General features: G+C 52.5%; 1 protein-coding gene across 2 annotated transcripts in view; it reads right to left on the bottom strand.

The window, feature by feature from the left end:
• Positions 1 to 12,475, bottom strand: part of FNBP4 (formin binding protein 4) — a 21,216-nt gene extending 8,741 nt beyond the window's left edge. The window contains exon 1 of one of the 2 annotated variants that reach the window (XM_077286687.1): positions 12,199 to 12,475. In XM_077286687.1, the coding sequence (XP_077142802.1) occupies positions 12,199 to 12,307 (109 nt within the window). In that variant the 5' untranslated portion in view covers positions 12,308 to 12,475. The remainder of the gene's footprint in view (positions 1 to 12,198) is intronic. The other variant, XM_077286686.1, reaches the window with a different exon arrangement.

Below are 12,475 nucleotides of genomic sequence, written 5' to 3'. Positions count from 1 at the left end.
GCAGGGAAACATTCATCATCCACCTGATCCTAGCAGTGACTGACGGCCTGCAGATTTCTAGACACAACTGGAATGCAGTAATGAAGCCTCCCAGCACAAGCTCACTTACTGATCAATAATTGCTAAGATGGTTGTCCACTAATTTCAGAATAGTCGGTGGTTCGAAATATGACACCCCCAAGATCAGCTGTTTGCAGTCCTGGTGATAACTGGATGTACACAACCAGAACAGCGTGGCGCCGTACACTCTGTAGAGGCCATTTTCGGTACTGCAGCTCAGTTCCTATTGAAATGGATGTGACGTGAGCTGCAGTACTGAGAGCAGCCAGTACACTGTGTGTGGAGCTGTACAGTCCTGGCTCTGTGCACACAGATCAGTGGGACTCCCGAGTGTTGGACCCCAACAGTGAGGTTGATGACAGATCCTAAAGGGTGAAATCTGCAGGGTGTACCGATTTGCTTCACATTTCTGATTTTCTTTACAATAGATGGTTGATACCAAAAACTCATTCACATCGCTCGTGTCACTAGGTGCGACTGTGACCTGCTGGCCGTGCCGCTGAGCCTGGAGACCCTGCTGCTGCACTACACATCGCTCGTGTCACTAGGTGCGACTGTGACCTGCCGGCCGTGCCGCTGTGCCTGGAGACCCCGCTGCTGCACTACACATCGCTCGTGTCACTAGGTGCGACTGTGACCTGCCGGCCGTGCCGCTGTGCCTGGAGACCCCGCTGCTGCACTACACATCGCTCGTGTCACTAGGTGCGACTATGACCTACCGGCCATGCCGCTGTGCCTGGAGACCCCGCTGCTGCACTACACATCGCTCGTGTCACTAGGTGCGACTGTGACCTGCCGGCCGTGCCGCTGTGCCTGGAGACCCCGCTGCTGCACTACACATCGCTCGTGTCACTAGGTGCGACTATGACCTACCGGCCGTGCCGCTGTGCCTGGAGACCCCGCTGCTGCACTACACATCGCTCGTGTCACTAGGTGGGACTATGACCTACCGGCCGTGCCGCTGTGACTGGAGACCCCGCTGCTGCACTACACATTGCCCGTGTCACTAGGTGCGACTATGACCTGCCAGCCGTGCTGCTGTGCCTGGAGACCCCGCTGCTGCACTACACATCGCTCGTGTCACTAGGTGCGACTATGACCTACCGGCCGTGCCGCTGTGCCTGGAGACCCCGCTGCTGCACTACACATCGCTCGTGTCACTAGGTGCGACTATGACCTACCGGCCGTGCCGCTGTGACTGGAGACCCCGCTGCTGCACTACACATCGCTCGTGTCACTAGGTGCGACTATGACCTACCGGCCGTGCCGCTGTGACTGGAGACCCCGCTGCTGCACTACACATCGCTCGTGTCACTAGGTGCGACTATGACCTACCGGCCGTGCCGCTGTGACTGGAGACCCCGCTGCTGCACTACACATCGCTCGTGTCACTAGGTGCGACTATGACCTACCGGCCGTGCCGCTGTGCCTGGAGACCCCGCTGCTGCACTACACATCGCTCGTGTCACTAGGTGCGACTATGACCTACCTGCCGTGCCGCTGTGCCTGGAGACCCCGCTGCTGCACTACACATCGCTCGTGTCACTAGGTGCGACTATGACCTACCGGCCGTGCCGCTGTGACTGGAGACCCCGCTGCTGCACTACACATCGCTCGTGTCACTAGGTGCGACTATGACCTACCGGCCGTGCCGCTGTGCCTGGAGACCCCGCTGCTGCACTACACATCGCTCGTGTCACTAGGTGCGACTATGACCTACCGGCCGTGCCGCTGTGACTGGAGACCCTGCTGCTGCACTACACATTGCTCGCGTTACTACACTGTGTTCCAAATTATTATGCAAATTGGATTTAAGTGTCATAAAGATTTAATGGTTTTGTTTTTCAAATAAACTCATGGATGGTATTGTGTCTCAGGGCTCGATACTACATCGATAGGGGACCGTCCCGATGGTGCAGCTGATTACATCACAAAAATGCCGAAAACATGCTAAAGCTAAGTAACCCTTTGATATCTGATTTTACTCCTGATGAACCTCTTACAATTGGAAGAGGGGAAACGCGTTGAGTTAAAAGGGATGTATTGGATCTTAGGTAAGATATATCGAGTAATATGGACTGATGTCCTCTAATGGTCTGGTGTACTCTGGGACTGTGGTCATGCTATCGTGATATCTACTATTAGGGCTAATTTCCACATGTGAGGCACACGTCCGTATCTCGCATGTGGAAACCAAGCTCTGGCGCCGGCACTCCAGAGCGGAGCTGTGCAGCTCCATGTGTTCCTATGCGGCCGCACGCTCCGCTCTGGAGTGCCGGCTCCACAGCTTGGTTTCCACATGTGAGATACGGACGTGTGCCTCACATGTGGAAATGAGCCCTTAGCTTAAAATACTGACATTTATCAGCAATGATCCTATAACAGGTGTATTGAATTTCTATTTTTTACCTATTCTGGAGCTTGATATCATTGTGAGATCTATCATATAATGGAGGTATATTGAATTTTTTATACCTATCCTGGTGCATGGTATCATGTTGTTGTATGGCTACTTGAGGTATGATTGAGTATCACAGTAGATATCTTCCTACACTATTAGGATAGCACCCCAGTATACAACTCCAGTATATACAAAACCAATTGAAGATATATACATATGGTTTTTGACCTCTGTGTATAAGCACTATAGCACCTTGCTCATTTTTTTGTGTTGGCCTCTAACGTGTTTAAAAGAAGGAGGACAAGTCTTTAGCTCAAAAACGAGACAGTAGGGACACAGTTTATTTAGATAGGTGATATTACTAGTCTAAGTTAAATAGTGGTACAGATTTTTCCTATTATCTATATCGACTAAAATTATTCCTACCTTAGCACTGGGCGCATGAGCATTTCTATCCCTTATGCCAGTAGGGCTTCAATAGGGATAGTAGGGAGAACTGACGAGGAGCGGGAGCGCCACTGCGCAGGACATAGGGTGCCAACCTCCGCAGGCAGGTAGGGTACATTCAGTGAGTATAGGGCTTGGCATCGTCCTGGCCTTTCCTGTTGTATGTTAAGTGTTTTGGTGATGGTTTTTAAGTGCACGTATAAGTTTTTTTAACAATTGGTTTAAATAAAGGTGTTTTTAAAAAAAAAAAAAAAAATAATAATTTCATTTGGGGAATTTCTTTTGTGAGCTAAGTATAAGTTACCCCAAACTTCCATTTTTTCTTCTGTGAAGCTCAATGGATCACTGAAATCAATCTTAAACACATGTGATAATTAGTTTTCCAGGTGATTCTAATTAAAGGAAAACTACTTAAAAATGATGTTCCACATTATTAAGCAGGTTACAGTTTTCAAGTAACATGGGAAAGAAAAAGGATCTCTCTGCTGCTGAAAAGCATCAAATAGTGCAATGCCTTGGTCAAGGGATGAAAACATTAGATATTTCCCGAAAACTTAAGCGTGATCATCGTACTGTTAAGAGATTTGTGGCTGTATCTGAGCACAGATGTGTTTGTGCAGATAAAGGCATAATGAGGAAGATTTCTGCCAGGCAAGTTCATCGGATTAAGGCTACTTTCACACTAGCGGCGGACGACGCACGACGAATTGCGTCGTTGCGACGTACCGACGCTAGCAGTGAATGCGCCGCACAACGGGGGCAGCGGATGCTGTTTTTCAATGCATCCGCTGCTCCATTGTGAGTTGCGGGGAGGCGGGGGCGGAGTTCCGGCCGCGCATGCGCGGTCGGAAAAGATGGGAACGACGCACCAAAAAACGTTACAAGCAACGTTTTTTCGTGGCGACGGTCCGACGCAACACGACACAACCGTCGCGACGTGTGTTAATGCGTCGCACTGCGTCACTAATGCAAGTCAATGGAGAAAAAAACGCATCCTGCAAGCACTTTTGCAGGATGCGTTTTTTTCTACAGAACGACGCATAGCGACGTGCAGTGCACGACGCTAGTATGAAAGAAGCCTAAGAGAACAGCTGCTAAAAAGCCATTACAAAGCAGCAAACAGATATTTGAAGCTGCTGGTGCCTCTGGAGTCCCTCGAACCTCAAGGTGTAGGCTCCTTCAAAGGCTTGCTGTGGTGCATAAACCTACTATTCGGCCACCCTTAAACAGTGTTCACAAGCAGAAATGGTTGCATTGGGCCCAGACATACATGAAGACTAATTTCCAAACAGTCTTGTTTACTGATAAGTGTTGAGCAACCCTGGATGGTCCAGATGGATGGAGTAGTGGATGGTTGGTGGATGGCCACCATGTCCCAACAGGGCTGTGACGTCAGCAAGGAGGTGGAGGAGTCATGTTTTGGGCCGGAATCATGGAGAAACAGCTGGTAGGGCCCTTTAACCCCTTCACCCCCGGAGCTTTTTCCGTTTTTTCGTTTTTCGCTCCCCTCCTTCCCAGAACCATAACTTTTTTATTTTTCCGTCAATTTGGCCATGTGAGGGCTTATTTTTTGCGGGACGAGATGTACTTTTGAACGATACCATTGGTTTTACCATGCCGTGTAACAGAAAACGGGAAAAAAATTCCAAGTGTGATGAAATTGCAAGAAAAGTGCAATCTCACTTGTTTTTTGTTTGGCTTTTTTGCTAGGTTCACCAAATGCTAAAACTAACCTGCCATTATGATTCTCCAGGTCATTACGAGTTCATAGACACCTAACATGTCTAGGTTATTTTTTATCTAAGTGGTGGAAAAAAATTCCAAAGTTTGAAAAAAAAAAAAAAAAAATGCGCGATTTTCCGATACCCGTAGCGTCTCCATTTTTCATGATCTGTGGTCGGGTGAGGGCTTATTTTTTGCGTGCCAAGCTGGCGTTTTTAATGATACCATTTTGGTGTAGATACGTTCTTTTGATCGCCCGTTATTGCATTTTAATGCAATGTCGCGGCGACCAAAAAAACATAATTTTGGCGTTTTGATTTTTTTTCTCGCTACGCCATTTAGCGGTCAGGTTAATCCTTTGTTTTTATTGATAGATCGGGCGATTCTGAACACGGCGATACCAAATATGTGTAGGTTTGATTTTTTTTAATTGTTTTATTTTGATTGGGACGAAAGGGGGGTGATTAAGGGTATGTTTCCACTGTCAGGATGGCCGGCGGTATCGCCGCAGCCGCTCGGCGCTAAGCCCCGCCCCCTTTCTGGGACGCGATCATGCCGGATGTGTTAACTCTTCACATCCGGGATGATCGCTCTGTCCCATAGGGCCCTGTGATATGCCTTGCGGGGACGCTGCGTCCCCGCAAGGTGTACGGACATGCTGCGATCTGAAAAGACGCGCAGCATGTCCGGAGTCGCAGGGCCGACGCGTGCGGGTTTCCACGCATAGTGGAGACGGGATTTCATAAAATCCCCTCCACTATGCTGGAACATCTGGACGCTGCTTTTTTGACGCTGCAGCTCTGCGCAGCGTCAAAAAAGCAGCGTTTCCTGACCGTGGAAACATACCCTTATACTTTTATATATTTTTAAACACTTTTTTTTTTTTAAATTTTGGCATGCTTCAATAGCCTCCATAGGAGGCTAGAAGCATGCACAACTCGATCGCCTCTGCTACATAGAGGTGAAGTACAGATCACCTCTATGTAGCAGAAATGCAGGTGTACTTTGAACGTCGACCACAGGGTGGCGCTCAAAGCAATCGGCCATCAACAACCATAGAGGTCTCAAGGAGACCTCTGGTTGTTATGGCAATGCACCGCTGAGCCCCGATCATGTGACGGGGGTCAGCGTTGCGAGCATTTCCGGCCGCGCGGCCGGGACGCTAGTTAAATGCCGCTGTCAGCGCTTGACGGCGGCATTTAACTAGTTAATGGGCGCGGGCGGATCGCGATTCCGCTCGCGCTCATTGCGCGCACATGTCAGCTGTACAAAACAGCTGACATGTCGCGGCTTTAAGGTGGGCTTACCGCTGGAGCCCACCTTAAAGCAGGGGATCTGCCAGCTGACGTACTATTCCGTCAGCTGGCAGAAAGGGGTTAAGGTTCCTGAAGGTGTGAAAATGACCTCTGCAAAGTATATAGAGTTTCTGACTGACAACTTTCTTCCATGGTATAAAAAGCAGAAATGTGCCTTCAGGAGCAAAATCATCTTCATGCTGACAATGCCCCATCTCATGCTGCAAAGAATACCTCTGAGTCATTGGCTGCTATGGGCATAAGAGGAGATAAACTCATGGTGTGGCCGCCATCTTCCCCTGACCTCAACCCTATAGAGAACCGTTGGAGTATCATAAAGAAAAAGATCTATGAGGGTGGGAGGCCGATCACATCAAAACAGCAGCTCTGGGAGGCTATTCCAACTTCATGCAAGGAAATACAAGCAGAAACTCTCCAAAAACTCACAAGTTCAATGGATGCAAGAATTGTGAAGGTGATATGATATCAAAGAAGGGTTCCTATGTTAACATGTAACTTGGCCTGTTAGGATGTTTTGGAGTTAAATAGCTTTTTTGTTCAGTGAATGTGACCTCCTAATGCTGCAAATTCCACAAATGAGCATTTTCAGTTCTTTAAAACATCAAATGTTTAGAAATTCTACTGTGCCTAATAATTTGGAACAGTGCATTTTGAGGTTTTATTCATTTTGGAGATTATACTGTTATCATTGGGAGGTTTCTTCAATAAAATTTGATGTATACTCTAACGGGTGATGACTTATTAGACTGACTGTCATTTGCACCAACCATTTAGGAAAAAAAGAGAAAAATGTCATTTGCATAATAATTTGGAACAGTGCATTTTAAGTTTTTCATTTTGGAGATTATACTGTTATCATTGGGAGGTTTAGTCAATAAAACTCGATGTATAATCTAACGGGTGATTACTTTTATTAGACTGACTCATTTGCACCGACCATTTAGGAAAATCAGAGAAAAATGTCATTTGCATAATAATTTGGAACATAGTGTAGGTGCGACTATGACCTGCCGGCCGTGCGGCTGTGACTGGAGACCCCGCTGCTGCACTACACATCGCTCGTCTCACTAGGTGCGACTGACCTGCCGGCCCTGCCTGGAGACCCTTTTGCTGCACTACACATCCCTCGTCTCACTAGGTGCCACTGTGACTGGAGACCCCGCTGCTGTACTACACATTGCTCGTCTCACTAGGTGCCGCTGTGACTGGAGACCTGCTGCACTACACATCCCTCGTCTCACTAGGTGCCACTGTGACTGGAGACCCCGCTGCTGCACTACACATTGCTCGTCTCACTAGGTGCCGCTGTGACTGGAGACCCCGCTGCTGCACTACACATCGCTCGTCTCACTAGGTGCCACTGTGACTGGAGACCTGCTGCACTACACATCGCTAATGTCATTACGTGCCGCTGTGACTGGAGACCCCGCTGCTGTACTACACATCCCTCGTCTCACTAGGTGCCGCTGTGACTGGAGACCCCGCTGCTGCACTACACATCCCTCGTCTCACTAGGTGCCGCTGTGACTGGAGACCCCGCTGCTGCACTACACATCGCTCGTCTCACTAGGTGCCGCAGTGACTGGAGACCCCGCTGCTGCACTACACATCGCTAATGTCATTACATGCCGCTGTGACTGGAGACCCCGCTGCTGCACTACACATCCCTCGTCTCACTAGGTGCCGCTGTGACTGGAGACCCCGCTGCTGCATTACACATCCCTCGTGTCACTAGGTGCCGCTGTGACTGGAGACCCCGCTGCTGCACTACACATCCCTCGTGTCACTAGGTGCCGCTGTGACTGGAGACCTCGCTGCTGCACTACACATCCCTCGTCTCACTAGGTGCCGCTGTGACTGGAGACCCCGCTGCTGCACTACACATCGCTCGTCTCACTAGGTGCCACTGTGACTGGAGACCTGCTGCACTACACATCACTAATGTCATTACGTGCCGCTGTGACTGGAGACCCCGCTGCTGCACTACACATCGCTCGTGTCACTAGGTGCCGCTGTGACTGGAGACCCCGCTGCTGCACTACACATCGCTCGTGTCACTAGGTGCCGCTGTGACTGGAGACCTCGCTGCTGCACTACACATCGCTCGTCTCACTAGGTGCCGCTGTGACTGGAGACCCCGCTGCTGCACTACATATCCCTTGTCTCACTAGGTGCCGCTGTGACTGGAGACCCCGCTGCTGCACTACACATTGCTCGTCTCACTAGGTGCCACTGTGACTGGAGACCTGCTGCACTACACATCGCTAATGTCATTACGTGCCGCTGTGACTGGAGACCCCGCTGCTGCACTACACATCCCTCATCTCACTAGGTGCCGCTGTGACTGGAGACCCCGCTGCTGCACTACACATCCCTCGTCTCACTAGGTGCCGCTGTGACTGGAGACCCCGCTGCTGCACTACACATCGCTCGTCTCACTAGGTGCCGCAGTGACTGGAGACCCCGCTGCTGCACTACACATCGCTAATGTCATTACATGCCGCTGTGACTGGAGACCCCGCTGCTGCACTACACATCCCTCGTCTCACTAGGTGCCGCTGTGACTGGAGACCCTGCTGCTGCACTACACATCGCTCGTCTCACTAGGTGCCGCTGTGACTGGAGACCCCGCTGCTGTACTACACATTGCTCGTCTCACTAGGTGCCGCTGTGACTGGAGACCCCGCTGCTGCACTACACATCGCTAATGTCATTACGTGCCGCTGTGACTGGAAACCCCGCTGCTGCACTACACATCCCTCGTCTCACTAGGTGCCGCTGTGACTGGAGACCCCGCTGCTGCACTACACATTGCTCGTCTCACTAGGTGCCACTGCGACTGAAGACCCCGCTGCTGTACTACACATCGCTCGTCTCACTAGGTGCCGCTGTGACTGGAGACCCCGCTGCTGCACTACACATCGCTCGTCTCACTAGGTGCCGCTGTGACTGGAGACCCCGCTGCTGCACTACACATCCCTCGTCTCACTAGGTGCCGCAGTGACTGGAGACCCCGCTGCTGCACTACACATCGCTAATGTCATTACGTGCCGCTGTGACTGGAGACCCCGCTGCTGCACTACACATCCCTCGTCTCACTAGGTGCCGCTGTGACTGGAGACCCCGCTGCTGCACTACACATCCCTCGTCTCACTAGGTGCCGCTGTGACTGGAGACCCCGCTGCTGCACTACACATCCCTCGTCTCACTAGGTGCCGCTGTGACTGGAGACCCCGCTGCTGCACTACACATCCCTCGTCTCACTAGGTGCCGCTGTGACTGGAGACCCCGCTGCTGCACTACACATCCCTCGTCTCACTAGGTGCCGCTGTGACTGGAGACCCCGCTGCTGCACTACACATCGCTCGTCTCACTAGGTGCCGCTGTGACTGGAGACCCCGCTGCTGCACTACACATCGCTCGTCTCACTAGGTGCCGCTGTGACTGAAGACCCCGCTGCTGCACTACACATCGCTCGTCTCACTAGGTGCCACTGTGACTGGAGACCTGCTGCACTACACATCGCTAATGTCATTACGTGCCGCTGTGACTGGAGACCCCGCTGCTGTACTACACATCCCTCGTCTCACTAGGTGCCGCTGTGACTGGAGACCCCGCTGCTGCACTACACATCCCTCGTCTCACTAGGTGCCGCTGTGACTGGAGACCCCGCTGCTGCACTACACATCGCTCGTCTCACTAGGTGCCGCAGTGACTGGAGACCCCGCTGCTGCACTACACATTGCTAATGTCATTACATGCCGCTGTGACTGGAGACCCCGCTGCTGCACTACACATCCCTCGTCTCACTAGGTGCCGCTGTGACTGGAGACCCCGCTGCTGCATTACACATCCCTCGTGTCACTAGGTGCCGCTGTGACTGGAGACCCCGCTGCTGCACTACACATCCCTCGTGTCACTAGGTGCCGCTGTGACTGGAGACCTCGCTGCTGCACTACACATCCCTCGTCTCACTAGGTGCCGCAGTGACTGGAGACCCCGCTGCTGCACTACACATCGCTAATGTCATTAGGTGCCGCTGTGACTGGAGACCCCGCTGCTGCACTACACATCCCTCGTCTCACTAGGTGCCGCTGTGACTGGAGACCCCGCTGCTGCACTACACATCGCTCGTCTCACTAGGTGCCGCAGTGACTGGAGACCCCGCTGCTGCACTACACATCGCTAATGTCATTACATGCCGCTGTGACTGGAGACCCTGCTGCTGCACTACACATCGCTCGTCTCACTAGGTGCCGCTGTGACTGGAGACCCCGCTGCTGTACTACACATTGCTCGTCTCACTAGGTGCCGCTGTGACTGGAGACCCCGCTGCTGCACTACACATCCCTCATCTCACTAGGTGCCGCTGTGACTGGAGACCCCGCTGCTGCACTACACATTGCTCGTCTCACTAGGTGCCACGTGCCACTGTGACTGGAGACCTGTTGTGAATTTGGTTTTTGGGCTCCCCCGGTGGTCACTGGTGGTACTGGACTTGTGTGCTTCACTTTCTCTGTTCACCTGTTTTCATCAGGATATGGGTGTATCCTATTTAGCCTTGCTGCTCAGTTATTCTAGTGCCGGCCATCAATGTAACCAGAGCCTTTCTGTTGCATGTTCCTGCTTCTAGACTACTATCAGCTAAGTTGGACTCTTAGTCCTAAGTTTGTTTTGCATTTTTGTTCCAGTTCACAGTTATGTTATTTTTCTGTAGCTGGAAGCTCTTGTGGGCCGAAATTGCCACTCCGGTGTCATGAGTTGACACATGAGTCTTAAAGTAATTTCGGGATGGTATTTTAATAGGGTTTTCAGCTGACCGTGAAGTTCCCTATTGTATCTTCTTGCTATCTAGTAAGCGGACCTCGCTTTGCTGAACCTACCTTCATACTGCGTATGTCTTTTCCTCTGAACTCACCGTCAATATATGTGGGGGGCTTCTGTCTCCTTTTTGGGGGAATTTCCCTAGAGGTAAGCCAGGTCTGTCTTTTCCTCTATTAGGGTTAGTTAGTCCTCCGGCTGGCGCTAGGCGTCTAGGGATAAAACGTAGGTACGCCACCCGGCCACTGTTAGTTGTGTGGTAGGTTTAGCTCACGGTCAGCTCGAGATTCCATCACCCAAGAGCTGTTCTGTTATTTATGTTCTCTGACGTTCCCTTGCCATTGGGAACCATGACAGAGACCCCGCTGCTGCACTACACATCCCTCGTCTCACTAGGTGCCGCTGTGACTGGAGACCCCGCTGCTGCACTACACATCCCTCGTCTCACTAGGTGCTGCTGTGACTGGAGACCCCGCTGCTGCACTACACATCCCTCGTCTCACTAGGTGCCGCTGTGACTGGAGACCCCGCTGCTGCACTACACATCGCTCGTGTCACTAGGTGCCGCTGTGACTGGAGACCCCGCTGCTGCACTACACATCCCTCGTGTCACTAGGTGCCGCTGTGACTGGAGACCTGCTGCTGCACTACACATCCCTCGTCTCACTAGGTGCCGCTGTGACTGGAGACCCCGCTGCTGCACTACACATCCCTCGTGTCACTAGGTGCCGCTGTGACTGGAGACCCCGCTGCTGCACTACACATCGCTCGTCTCACTAGGTGCCGCTGTGACTGGAGACCCCGCTGCTGCACTACACATCCCTCGTGTCACTAGGTGCCGCTGTGACTGGAGACCCCGCTGCTGCACTACACATCGCTCGTCTCACTAGGTGCCGCTGTGACTGGAGACCTGCTGCACTACACATCCCTCGTCTCACTAGGTGCCGCTGTGACTGGAGACCCCGCTGCTGCACTACACATCGCTCGTCTCACTAGGTGCCGCTGTGACTGGAGACCTGCTGCACTACACATCCCTCGTCTCACTAGGTGCCGCTGTGACTGGAGACCCCGCTGCTGCACTACACATCGCTAATGTCATTACGTGTCGCTGTGACCGGAGACCCCGCTGATTCACTCCATGTCACCGATGGCACTAGGTGCGGCTGTGGTGCGGATCCGCAGGACCCTGCTGCGTCGCTCCCGGTGACTAGAACACTTGTCGGAGCCAATAATCTGCCAGTGACGGCGGCGCGGAGCCCGGGACCCGGTGCGATGCATTAGTCAGTCGCCCCGGCGCCCCCGCAGCAGGATCAGCCCCACGTTCTGGAAACCAGGGGACCCCAATAACCCGTGGCCCCCACACTGACGAGACCCCGGGAGAGCACTGCGGCCTTTACCGCCCCCTCCGCACACATCAGGCCCGGGCCTCACCGTCTGAGCCAGAGCCAGCCTCGTCCCGCACAACAGCAGCTCGGGGCCCCGGCGGTGACAGCTGGAGGATGGGTCTCCGCCCTGAGGCCGCCCGCGTCTTCTTCCCCATCACAGCGCAGACGACTGGCGGGTCTCCGGGCGCAGGGAGATGACGTCACGCCCCTCCCTTGACACAAAGGAAAGACGTTCTATCACCACGTGACCAACCAGCGCCCTGACGCCTAGTCACATGATTCTCGGAAGCCCCTCCCACCCGACCAGTGAGACGGCGGCGTTT

The sequence above is a fragment of the Ranitomeya variabilis genome, chromosome 2 (assembly GCF_051348905.1).
Source record: "Ranitomeya variabilis isolate aRanVar5 chromosome 2, aRanVar5.hap1, whole genome shotgun sequence".
Lineage (NCBI taxonomy): Eukaryota > Metazoa > Chordata > Amphibia > Anura > Dendrobatidae > Ranitomeya > Ranitomeya variabilis.
This window is presented reverse-complemented; position numbering and strand designations above follow the sequence as displayed.